The 13,520-nt window shown below is 39.9% G+C and overlaps 1 protein-coding gene across 1 annotated transcript in view; it reads right to left on the bottom strand.

Annotated features, from left to right (window-relative positions):
* Positions 1 to 13,520, bottom strand: part of LOC132772778 (piezo-type mechanosensitive ion channel component 2-like) — a 68,507-nt gene that overhangs the window by 1,491 nt on the left and 53,496 nt on the right. Inside the window, exons 37-46 of the mRNA XM_067467115.1 lie at positions 11,928 to 12,075; positions 11,176 to 11,390; positions 10,231 to 10,389; positions 8,820 to 8,967; positions 8,343 to 8,531; positions 6,973 to 7,065; positions 5,314 to 5,483; positions 3,773 to 3,889; positions 2,467 to 2,546; positions 1,925 to 2,153 (exon numbers count right to left, since the gene is read on the bottom strand). Coding sequence (XP_067323216.1) covers positions 1,925 to 2,153; positions 2,467 to 2,546; positions 3,773 to 3,889; positions 5,314 to 5,483; positions 6,973 to 7,065; positions 8,343 to 8,531; positions 8,820 to 8,967; positions 10,231 to 10,389; positions 11,176 to 11,390; positions 11,928 to 12,075 — 1,548 coding nt within the window. The remainder of the gene's footprint in view (positions 1 to 1,924; positions 2,154 to 2,466; positions 2,547 to 3,772; positions 3,890 to 5,313; positions 5,484 to 6,972; positions 7,066 to 8,342; positions 8,532 to 8,819; positions 8,968 to 10,230; positions 10,390 to 11,175; positions 11,391 to 11,927; positions 12,076 to 13,520) is intronic.

The raw sequence follows: 13,520 nt of genomic DNA on the forward strand, positions 1-13,520 counted from the left end.
ACTATAAGAGGGAGAGTGGTTGTCCCTATTGATTCCGTTGGCAGAAGCAACTCATTCTCTGCCTCTGGAAGTAGTCCTCAATGTCATGTAGTAAACAACATGACAAGAGGGCACATGTAGATAAAACATTTGATCTCTTAAGCTTTCCAAATCCCCCAAAAGGGTTTTTTTCCCCCCAAATCTGTGGTAAAGAGCCTTTAACTTTATGAGACATATATCCCGAACCTTCAGTGGACACAGTAATCCTATGTGTTTACAGGTGACTGAAGTGGGCAATACTCTGTGGGGGTATCAGTAGCTCAGAAACAGCTGTTGTTAAAATTGGCTGGGCTGGATGGATCTGGATGGCAGTCCAACACCCAGAGGACCACTCATTCCTCATTCCTAGCATAAATTATTGAAAAGATGTGAGCCTTTGAAGAGTTTCTGTTAGAGTGAGCCTATTCTAGGCTACCTTTATGCTGCAGACTAGAGAAACCAATACTGAATTTCAAGAACTTATCACCAGAAGATGCAGGTACAAGACCTCTCCATGTTGTCATGTTTTCCAGTTTATGGTCTGATCTGGGAATTTATTTTTACAATCTATGAAGATTTTGTCCAGAGAAATAAGACACATGCACAAGATGTTCCGCTTAGCAAAAGCCACAGTGATGACAGTAGCTGATGTGGAAGAATATTGAAATACTTTCTGCAACAACAAGCACACCTTTCAGACCTTTCCAGATGTTTATTATTATTATTATTATTATTATTAGTAGTAGTAGTAGTAGTAGTAGTAGTAGTATTGGTATTGGTATTCTATGCTGGCCCAAAAGTACGTATGTATGTTTTTGTGCATATTTATATGCAGACACCTTCAATTGGCTTGTTGATTTACCACAACGGGAAACATTTGGATCCCAAAAGGGCTGGCCTTGGTCAGGATGAGATGGTGGATGGGAGAGAAAGGGAAGGAGGAAGGAAAAAGAGAAGGGGAAGGGGAGGGGTAAGGGGAGGGAAGGGAAGGAGGAAGAGAAGGATGGAAGGAAGGAAGGGGTGGAAGGGAATGGAGAGAGGGAGGAAAGAGAGAAGGAAGGAAAGACAAAAGGCAAGGAAGGAAGGAGGAAAGAGGAAAGAGGGAAGGAAGGAAGGACCAAAAGGTGGAGAGGAAGGATGGAAGGAAGGGAAGGAGGGAGGAAAGAGGAAAGGAAGAAAGGACAAAAGGGTGGAAAGGAAGGATGGAAGGAAGGAAGCAGAAAGAGGGAAATAGGGAAGGAAGGGATAGAAGAAGGAAGGAAAGAGAGAAGGAAGAAAGGATGATGAGAGAGAAGAAGGCCTGAGAAAAGAGCCCAAGGGGCCACATCTGAACCTCGGGCCTGGGTTTACCCATACGTGGTATAATAGCACCATTCTCTTGAACTTTTATCTTTTAAATGACTTGTGTGCATTCTATTACAGAAAGGATTTTTTTGTGTGTGTGTCAGGAGCAACTTGAGAAATTGCAAAAAGGTGATATTCACAGTTGCCAAATAAAAGTGGAAGGACCACACCAAGGCACCTGAGGGCTGACCTAGTTTGAGGATTACTTAACCTTGTTCCTCTTCATCACTTTTAAAGAGCAGAACAATACATTGGTATGATTCCCCAGTTAGAGAGATCAGACTCTTAAATGAATGAGTGACTTCCAAAATTTGCATATTAGCTCTTGGTCAACAACATCAGAATTCAACACATTTGAAATAGGAGTGAATTCAAAATGTGTCACTGGTATTGGACAGTATGTGTGGTTATATGCAACGTAAGGTATTTTAATGGGAGCAATTCACAAAATCCCCATGAGGAGAGGGAATGTATATTCCCTAACAGGACATAACAAGAATCTAGGAAAGGATAAGTCGTAATGACAATCTGGCGAATATTGCCTCCAGTGTGATATCCTTACCCATGTGCTGCCAGGAATCCCAGGCTGGAAGGGCTGGCCTTATCATTGTAGATAAAGAGTTCTATGTTTTTACTGCATTCCTTTCCCAAGCAGCCAGGTCTTTGCTCCTTAACAATCCACCATTCGGGCACATGGCTTGAAGTGCTCTTGTCAGGCAGCTGCTGCAACTCTATTGTTATGTTTCTGAAAAATGCCATCTTGTCAATGTCCTTTGGGTGACTAGAATGGGCTGTTCAAAATAAAATTACAGGGCAATGAGCTTATTGTGTATCCCTCCAAGACTCCCCTACTCATCCCATGCCTTCTGCCAAATCATCCACAGCTAGAACTCTGTGCATTTTTCACCATTCCAATCATCATAATGAAACTGAACTCTATTCCTGTTCCCACCATTTCATAAGCACTTGGTACTATCAGATCTTTGAAATTTGTTTGGCCTTTTTGCATAATTGTGTTATCATAAGAGGTGAGACACCTCTTTTTCACCTCATTTCAAAGGGGATAGCTTTGGTTTGGTTTAATATGAACGTCGGGATACTTACCAACTTGCAATCTGTGTGCCATTTTGGCTTCTGCTCCTCCAGTTGCTCTCACATATCTTGGTAATACACCAGGAAGTAATCTAGAAGGGGAAAGATCTCAATGAATATTGAAGTTCCTACTATCATATTATGATAATTATAGGCCCCAACATAGTTTTTAATTATTAATATACGTTGTAATCCTATACCTACTCAATTGAGATTATGGCCTACTGAACTCAATCAGACTGAGTAATTTTTATTGATTTGAACCTGGACTATGATTCTGGAGACCAGACTTGAGATTGCTATTCAACTCTTGTTGTTGTGGTTGTAGTAGTAGTAGTAGTAGTAGTAGTAGTTGTTGTTGTTATGGACCTTCGAACAGTTTCCCCAGGGTGATCTTGAGTCCCAGGGGAACACAACAAGAAGCCCCGTCTGAACAAATCTTGCTGAGAAAGTCCCATGACAGATTTTCCTTACAGTCTCCAAACATCAGATAACTGTTTTGAAGGCACATAACAAAAGCAAGAGGAGGAGGGGGTGGATAAGAGTGCTCTGTTAATGGCTTTGTCCAGGAAAACTAATTTGGGCTGAAATCAAATTGTGAAAAATTTCTAACAGAATGTAGAATGGCCTTGAAGCTCTTTTCAGTGATAAGAATAAGAATAATCCTATGACAGGAGCCATCATACTGTTTGAGGCTACAATTCTTATAAGTCTTAGTAGGGAGAAATCTCGGTTGAATGCAGTAGGAATTACTTCCAAATAAACATGTATACAACAGAGGAAACTATGTGAGAAATGAATATAAGAACACAGCTGAGGTGCTCACACTCCCAAAACTAAACTTTCAGTCATGACCACCAAATGACAACCCAGACTAGAAGGCTTGGAGATACTACTGAATGCAGTTCTAGTTTTGTCATGTCTCAAGTTCTGCTTGAGAAGCCCACAGCTATGAGAACAGTAAAAAGTCTTTCATTGTGGTCTTTCCTCAATAGCTTTTTTGGAGCAAATTCCAAGATATAGCCACGAACATGTTCAAACAACTTTGAGAAAGGATCACAAAAATCATAGAGAAGTAGGAGAGATCTAATCAATCACCATTATTAGAGCCTGAAAGAGCTCCTTTTTGGACGATAACTTGCAGAGGCCAAGTTCTCACCACTGATCATTATAACAAAGAGGAACTCATGTATGGAATACTAAAAGCTAATATGCCATATATTGGGGAGACACAACAGGGGAGAGTTACTATAAACCAGGGGTTGTTGTAATGACCTCTGAAATCAATAACAAGACAAAAATAAAATGTAATACTGACACTGGGTCTTTTCTGGTCCCACACAGCATTCCAATGACTTGCTCCCGTATTTCTTTCTCTTCATATCTCACAGTGTGTATGCCTGATGCTTCAGTATTCTTCACAAGAGAGGCATTTCTGATTTAATAAGAAAATGAATAAAAGTTGGAGAAGACAGATAATGGCATTTGGGGAAAAAACTTCAGAAAGAGACTTTGTGCCCTATGATTTGTGCATTTGGTGCTTGTATGAAAGGACCAGCCAACAGGAGTTTATTAGGCGCACCTTATTCAGAAAGGAAATTGACAAATTGTCATTTGGTGAAAGTACAGGTCACAAAATACTGCCCATGGCTCACAGTTCTCCAGAATTCTTCATCAGGTAAAATGATAAACCAAACAGGAAACATGTTAGGATGGGGAAAGGGTGGCTGATGATCAAACCATGCTTATTATGTCTGGGTACAATGCCATAGCTTGAAGTTGAACATCAGCTTACCACCAACCCTGTTTTGTGCTTTGTTTAACTTCTTGCCTCATGAAGATTTTTGAGTGTCTCAGAAGACTTGTTCAATATTTTGTGGGTACAGACCAGTGGTTCCCAACGTGTGGTCTGTGGACCACCGGTAGTCTGCAAGAACGAAAATATGGCCTCACCATTACTACACTGTTGCCTCAAAACATGCAGCAACATGAGTGGCTGGTCTTGTGAAAACCTCTTATAGTGACAAGGCAATGGGGATGTTGGGAGGGGAGAAGCTGACTACCCACGAAAGATTACTACTACCACATCAGCTCTAGATTATTAAATGTGGTTTTCTGTGGGTGAGCAGATGACAACTACTGGATGGCATATGTTCTGTATCAGAAACTAGAGCTGATGTGGTCTGTCCAATGCAATTTTCTGAATCAGCACCCCAAATAACCAAACCGAATCTAAAGTTGACCAAAAACTGATTCGTAATCCTTTTGGTACTAATGTTGGAGAGTGGTCCCTGGTCAACGTGGTCCCTGATCAACATGGTCCCTGGTCAAAAAAAGGTTGGGAACAACTGGTATAGAGAATAAAAGTAATATTCTGATCTGGATTTGGAATAATTTCTTCTGGCCAATAGGTAAACTTTTGATTTTATGTGGAAGAAGCTATGGGTTCTCCAATATTAGCTCTATCAATAGCTGAACTAATAGAATACAAGGACATAAAAACACTAATATTCATGCTAATATAGTGTAGTAGTAATACCGTTATTTCAAAAATGACAAATTACTATTAACAATAAATTAATGAATTGTAATATATTACCTTTAAAAAGAAAAGCTAAAATTATTAAAAATGAGATAATCCTTCAGTATACCTCCCCAGTACACCTCCCCAGAAAATAATAGGAAACACGCATAAATTGTGGTTTAATGAGTAAACTAACAGTTCTAATATAAAAAAATAACAACCTCACCATAATAAATCAACATTTAACCAATTATATCCAAGTTCTGAAAAACAGAATATGGCCTCATTAAATAAAACCATGAAATGGAGATGCCACAGCATGCTCCCTTTTTAACCTGAGAATAGTCCAGTGGAAGTTGACATAGATTGCAGAAGAGTTGGAGAGTTCAGCTATCATCGCTTTCCGACTTCCAGGACTAATATTCCATAGCAGACTGGCATTGCCTTTTATTTTCGCCACTACAATGTCCTCTGGATTATAGTTGACTATAAACTGCATGGCTGACTAAACAAGAAAAAAAAACAGAGAGGAAGTTTTAAAATAACAAGGAAGAGAAGAGAAAGACCACCTTATCTTATGTTCAGTCTTATGTCTGACATAACAGGTTGTGTTATTTAATTTAATTTTAGTTGTTAAGGCATTATTTGTATTTATATGTTGGGTTGTCAAATTTCATTATTATGGACGTATTGTTGTTGTGTTCGGGAATTGAATGTTTGCCTTTTATGTTTGGAATCTGCCTTGAGTCCCTCAAGGGAGATAGGGTGGAATATAAATAAAGTCTAATTATTTAATATTATATCTCTGAATAGATTTGAACCTTTTTCCTTACAATTCATTGAAAGATAGCAATTACAATTTTAGAGCAGTCCTTTCCTGGCCTCACTCCCAATCCATACCTACTGAACAGCAGTCACTGTGAGCAACTGATGTCTGTTCTCCTGCTGAATGGGAGGCAGCAGTTGATATTTCTGCTTCTCTCTCTCAAGTGATCCCTGGTGCAAGAGAAGCAGGAATTGTGCCATAATTCCTCTTCGAGCTGGAGATCGTTGGCAAGCATAAAGTGGAAATGTCAGTCTGCTGCTTCCTGATCAACAGGAGACCAGAATCCTTTCACTTGCAGTGGATGCTTCCCAGTAAATCCAAAATGAACACATAGAGATTATGAATAGAAACTAGTCATGAATGTGCATTTATACATGTGATTATGAATTGCAGCCACCCTCTGTATACAATTGCAGATGAGAATTATGATTAGGGCAAGATGCAAAATGGAGGCATACCCCCCAATAAAGTTTCTCTCCCCCCCCCATGCGATTTTCCCCAGTTTCCAAATTTATAGCATTGCAGTAATGCAAAACTTTAGTTTAGCATGTAGAAGTATAGGCTGGCTTCCTGTTAAATATTAATGAGATTGTGAGCCATATGTACTATCTTGCAACTTTTGGGGTTCTTGGACCAAAAAAAAGTATTTGCTGCTAGCAGGGGATAACAAAAAGGCCTATCTTAGCCTACCATGGTAAGCAAGTTCCTTCCTCATTAAAATGTAAAATGTAAACCAGACTCGTCTCTAAAAACATGCAAGGAAGGTGGTGAGTGACATATATAGGTCAGTTTGGTTCCAGTGATTCCACTCCATGGCTTGTATAATTATATTCCGTGATCCGGAGGGTCTGGCCTAATTTGAACTAAAACTTGCCAAGGGCAAAGAGGCAAAGAACATGTATTATAGTGTCAAAGTTTAGCTTTCGAATGAAATGAAATGAACAATAGAAAGATCAGCTTGCTTCTGAATAAGGTCAGTGTTATTTTCCCCCACGACTGCTAAGTGACCACAATCAGCTTCAGGGAAAACTCCATTAGTTCCCTGCGTCCTGGCATGTCATTTCCTTCAAACTGATAATAATTCCCGGCAGGGCTCGCAAAAGCAGCAGAAGGAATTGCTAATGATTTGGACTTCATTAACTTCATTGTGTTCAATAAATATACTTACAGGATAAAGAGCATATTGCGTGGTGAGTCCATTATAGGCTGCCTGAGTGAAAGGAACCAGGTTTTGCTGCTGAGCACTCATGGTAAATAAGGACTGGGCAAAAGTGGAGAAAAATGGTGGAAAAACTGTGTTAAAACCCACAGCTTCATTACAGAGGCAAGAAAATCACTCCAGTTAATAATTATGTCCAAATGCATTCTTATACCAGTGATGTGCTGATGATGTTTACCAAGCCAAGTGGTTTGAAATACTGACCATATGTGTGACAATATTTATAATAATTGTACAGATCTCACCTTCACTCTTTCAGTTTGTATTGAGCAGGGAAATGTATTTTTGTAAAGCTGGGAATCCCAGTGCCTACAATTGAAGGCATTTCTTTCAAGAATTTGCTAGAGACAACACTATTTATGATATTTTAGAAGGCACATACGCTTCAGGTTCTGTACTAAGCAAAAGATAAAGGTTTCCCCTTAAGCACCAGGATTGTGGTGCAGCTGGCTGAGTGTCAGCTGCATTAAGATCACTCTGACCAAAAGGTCATGAGTTCGAAGCCAGCCCGGGCTGGAGTGGGTGTCCAGCCATTGTGTAGCCCGTTGTCGACCTTTGCAACCCGAAAGACAGTTGCATCTGTCAAGTAGGAAAATAAGGTACCACCTTGTGTGGGAGGCTAAATTTAACTAATTTATGAGGCCATAAAGAAAAAAGACTCCGGGGAATGTGGAATGCGGAAGAACTTCATCGGTGTCGTTGATGGATGATGAAAAGCAGCAGCTCCCCTGGTGGCCAGAAAAAAGTTAAATAGCCTCGGTATTTGTGTGTTAAATGTTGTTTGTCAAACTGGCATTGAATGTTTGCCATATATGTGTTTACTGTAATCCGCCCTGAGTCCCCTGCGGGGTGAGAAGGGCGGAATATAAGAACTGTAAATAAATAAATAAATAAATAAATAAATAAATAAATAAACATTAAGTCTAGTCATGTCCAACTCTGGGGGGTGGTGCTCATCTGCATTTCTAAGCCGAAGAGCCGGCATTGTCCATAGACACCTCCAAAGTCATGTGGCTCACATGACTGCTTAGAGCACCTTATCTTCCTGCTGAAATGGTATCTATTGCTCTACTCACATTAGCATGTTTTCAAACTGCTAGTTTGGCAGAAGCTGGGGCTGACAGTGGGAGCTCACCCCGCTCCCTGGATTCAGACCGTCGACTTTTTGGTCAGCAAGCTCAGTGCTTTAGCCCGCTGCACCCCACGATATAATATAAACTGAGTTAGATTAGTATTATTTACTTTTACTGTTAGCAAGTTCCCAGATGAGACCTTCCTCAGTCTTTATTATGTTAAAAAAGTATACTGTAATTACTTACTTCATAACCACTGATGGTAATTTTGACAGATACGTCCAGAGGCTGATTTGTTACTCCTGCCACTGACTTCACCAGTGACATAAGAAGCAATGGGAACCACACAATGCAGATGAGTACAAAGACAATGAAGCCTCCCATCCCATATTTCACAATCTTTTTTTTCTTCTGCCCAGGAGGCTGGGGATATTTCTGCAGATCAGAAAATGCCGATTAACATTTGTTTTGGATGCCCATCCAGCTCTATCTTGTAAGCTCACAATTTTCTTTACAATTCAGTGAAACTTGTACTACTCCATTGTTGGAAAGCTACATGTTGTAGGCTGCCAGTCCCTTTATGTGAAACACAATGTGTAGGCTACTGTTAATCACAGAGTTGAATCCACTTAGGTCCTACTGATTTGCAAACTATCACATTATACTCTAAGTGTACTACTTGGTTGAGAGTGCTACAAGTAATCCAAGAAGAACATCACTCACCTTTTCAGATTCCCTCCAGCATTTCATGATAAAAATATTGGCATAGATATCCTCTACACAAATCCAGCTGGACAGGCTGAGGGTGGTGTCAGTCCAAACCCAATCCATGACAGCCCTCAGCTCGGTTAAGAAAGGTACCAGTCGAAATCTACCCACAGAAAGAAAAAGAAGGCTGGTTAATATAGTCATTTAGGGATTTGCAACAAGCAGTTTGAACAGAACATCTGGCAAAATTAGTTCTCAGAGAGGACCTTCCAGGAAAAAAAAATCCAATATTTTTACAGTGTACAGTAATATCAATTCTCAAACCCGGAAGCCCTACATGCTACATAATTCCTTTATATCAACTTGACATGAAGCCTAGAAATTATAGTTTGTATAATGTGCTGTCGAAGGCTTTCATGGCCGGAATCACTGGGTTGCTGTGAGTTTTCTGGGCTGTATGCCATGTTCCAGAAACATTCTCTCCTGACAGTAAATAAATAAAAGGACAGTAAATAAAGAGCAACACTCTGAAAACTGGGGAATTCCAGACAATAATCAATCAGGGCCAGATAGCACCTCCCAACAAAGGATCCCCCAGGCAGCAACCAGTCAGGCTTTGAAGCTGCATGCTAATCAAGGTGGCCATTTGCAACATTCACACTTGCCTCAAACAGACAAGAATTCTTTCTCATACCCTGGACATTCCACAGATATATAAAACTTCACTTGCCTAGTTTCCAAGAGACCTCACAACCTCTGAGGATGACTGCCATAGATGTGGGTGAAACGTCAGAAGAGAATGCATACAGCCCAGTAAGCTCTCAGTACCTTAGTTTGTTAAAGGTACGCATAATTTTGTTAGAGTTGTAGCCCTTCCAAGAGAACTAAAATTCATACAGCAAATTGCTATTATGCTAATTGAGGTCTACATTTGTATCTGTGCTTCATGCACTGTCACCTTTACCAAAAGTTCTCATGTCCAATGCTTACAGCAGAGTGAACATATCAGGCTGTGGCCCTCCCATCCCTAAATGTGTGTGCTAAAGGTCTTTCAACATTTGTTGCGGGGCAGAAACAGCTAACCAAGTCCATGCAAGGCAGAACTGAGCCACCAGAGTCAATTTTCATATCATCTGCAATGTAGTATAATTGAACAAACTTATATTGCACTTAAGTAGATAAAATCAACATGAAAATGAACCATCCTTGTTACAGATGTGAAGGCCCAAGAGGACCCCAAAGTTATTTCAATCTGTTTGTCTTGAGCAATAAAGGTCTGCTGATTGCTGTTTTCCAGGGGAAAGTGTATTATGTATATGATAATTGTGCAATTCTAGCAGTGTCCAGCTGCAGTGAATATCACAGCTTCTATTTCATGACCACACAATTTGGCCTTTCTACCCTCCCATGAAAAAGTGCTGCTTACCCTTGGAATAAGAAGAGATTTATGCAGTTGTATCTCTTAGTCAGAAAGTTGCCCAAGACTCGCTTGGGGTAGCCACACTTGATTTGATATGCTGACAAACCAAAATAAATGCACTTGACCAAGTACCACAGCTGAGCAACCAAATTCCGGTTAAACCTCCTGCAAATAAACAGAAAGCAACATGTTGTTGAAGGCTTTCATGGCAGGAATCACTTGGTTGCTGTGTTTTTTCCTGGCTGTATGTCCATGTTCCAGAAGCATTCTCTCCTGACATTTCACCCACACCTATGGCAGGCATCCTCAGAGGATGCCTGCCATAGATGTGGGCAAAATGTCAGGAGAGAATGCTTCTGGAACATGGCCACACAGCCCGGAAAACTCACAGCAACCCAGAAAGAAACATGGTTAGGACCTTCTTCATTTCCATCATTTACAGAATGATTCTCATCTATATGAATATCAATAACAAGCTAGGCTGAGTGTGCTCTGTAAAAGTAGCAACGTATACACTTCAGTAGACAAAGAGGCAAGCCAAAATATAAGTTTTAACACTGGTGTATATAGAATCACTAGAGTATGTGGCATTATGCATTGCGCAATACATAACAGATGCATATGACGGCTTCTGCAAACCATCTGTAGTCAACATCTCATTCATAAAATCCTTGCTGCTTCTCCAGTTAGATAATCCCTTATGATCTCCAAAACTTTGCATACAAAATATCTACAAATTTACTAAATTTAAACAATTTTTCTGAATGTGTTACTGAACTGGAATGTCTGAGCTACGGCATTTCCAGATCTACAAGACTGACACCAAACTTTACCTTCCATTATTCATTTATCTCTCCATTCACTTCACCAGAACTACTCAGGTGGATGCTTTTTCACTATCTGCTAAAATTTGTTGGTAGCAAAAGATACACACATACACAATTTTTCTACCTTTCTGTTACTCCAGGCAAGATGAAGAACATCCAAAAGTGGATGCCAAAGACAAGAACCACTTGAAAAACGCATTTCCCAAACATATTCTTTCTCAGGTAGATTGCCCGGTCAACGATCATTGTCCCAAACTGTATCAAGAGCATCACAAGGAAAGCTTCGGGCACCTGATCTTCTGAAAGGGACTCTGTGATATCAGCAGCAGCTGAGTGTTTCTGAAATAAATCGGAAGATAGATTGAAAACTCAGATTAATTTAATCCAGAGATAAAGAACAGGAGCAACCTAAGGTTTCAAATCAGAGTATTTGGATATATATATCAACACTACAAAGCTATAGCTGGTGCTTTAATTATACGGAAACTAAAGTTGGTATCAGTGAGTTCCATATAAGTTTCATTTATTTGAAAAATCTCTGAGACCCATTTTATGATTGTTTACATTGTATTGTTGAAGGTTTTCATGGCCGGAATCACTGGGCTGTTGTAAGTTTTTCGGCTGTATGGCCATGTTCCAGAAGCATTCTCTCCTGATGTTTTGCCTGCATCTATTGTAGGCATCCTCAGAGGCTGTGAGGACCTCACAACCTCTGAGGATGCCTGCCATAGATACAGGCGAAACATCAGGAGAGAATGCTTCTGGAACATGGCCATAAAGTCTGAAAAACTTACAACCCATTGTTTACATTTGCAGACATAATTGAAACAGAAATCAAAATATCCAAGGAAAGAAACAATGCATGGTTCTACTTACACCAAAGGCCCAGTAGCCAAATATGACAATAATGAAATTAATCACATCAACTAGGAACATGATGGCATAAACATCGCAGATTGGACTGCATTCAGGGTGAATAATGTCATAAAAGAATTGTTTGATGGGCCGGTAGATCTGCAGAGCACTGTAGGTAAAAATAATTGAGGTGAGTCAAACTGAAAAACAGAGACTATTTGTAGAAAAATAGCTTGCTTGCCTGAAGTTATGCATCCAGAATGCTTGGTTTATGAAATGTTTAAATCCCATCTTGAAACTGCCAAGCCTAGAATTCTATAGGACAGGGCAATGGCATTAAAAGGGCTATAACTGTGTAAAAGTGCTATACATTCAGGAGATCATGATTGTTTATGACCTCCTGAATATAGTACCCACTTTGAAATGTTATATCAGCTCAGTCAACATGACCAATGGTCAGAGATCACAGGGTTTGCAACCCAAAACATCTGCATGGCATCAGGTTGGAGAGAAGGCTACTTGAGACCCAAATGTTCTTAAGAGAAAACTGCCAAGCCTTTTACATTTGCTTCCTCATTTTTAAAAATATACAAACCACTGTCGCCTGAGAACCAAACTATATGTAATATGAAATGTGTGCAATAAGCAAATGCGTTTAGATGGCTCCCCTGCCAAGTAAAAACCTAGGCAAGGGAAAAGGCATCAAGACAGGGATGCCAGGAGTATAGAGGTTTAGATCATGTGGTTGTCATGATTCCCAAAGAAGATATTATTCCAATTACACAGATAGTTATTTGGAGGGGGGACGACTACATTTAATGCTATCATCTGATTTGGTTCATAGTCACGTAAGGGCATGTCTGTGCTTGCATGTTTTATTAAGGTAGCCTTTCTCAACTTGCTGTCCTCCAGATCTGCTGGATTATAATTTTAGCCATCGCCGCCATGCTAACTGGGACAGAAGGGTGTTGTTGTCTAACATATATGGAGGAAAACTGATCAGAGAAAGTTAGATTAAGGAGTTAAACTGTAAGATTTCTTTTATTGGTGCATGATCCAAGACTGCCTTAACAAAGTCTTGATCTGCATGGTCCAGATCCAGATTTAGGCATCTGCTGAATGATGATCACATTTTGAACAAGAAAGGGAGTTCTGGGGAAAGAAATGCATATCAGAGGTGAGTCTACCACCTCTGATATGCATTGCTTTCCCCAGAACTTCCTTACAGAGATCAGCAACATCTGATCTCTGTAAGCAAAACTTTCCAGTTGTCAGCAGACATGATCAAATTTTGTTTGTGTTTATAAAGGAAATGATGCTGACTTAAAACCCAGAGTTGTCTATAGTGATGGATAATGGTTGTTTGAGGGACAGGTCTCAGTAGCCCTGAAAGAGACTGAACTTGGGACTTTCCACATATAAAATATGTGCTCAGAGCTATGGCTCCTCCTGCTAGCCTTTGCTTTAGCTTAATCGGTGGCTTCAATCGATATTTCACCTAACAAGCCACTATGATATTCAGTTATCTTTTTTTTCTTACCTGGTGACACCATTAACAAATCAATTGAAGCAAATTCTCACTTAAGCAAAACATCCAAAATCTTTTTAAATTAC

This window comes from Anolis sagrei, chromosome 4, assembly GCF_037176765.1.
Source record: "Anolis sagrei isolate rAnoSag1 chromosome 4, rAnoSag1.mat, whole genome shotgun sequence".
NCBI lineage: Eukaryota > Metazoa > Chordata > Lepidosauria > Squamata > Dactyloidae > Anolis > Anolis sagrei.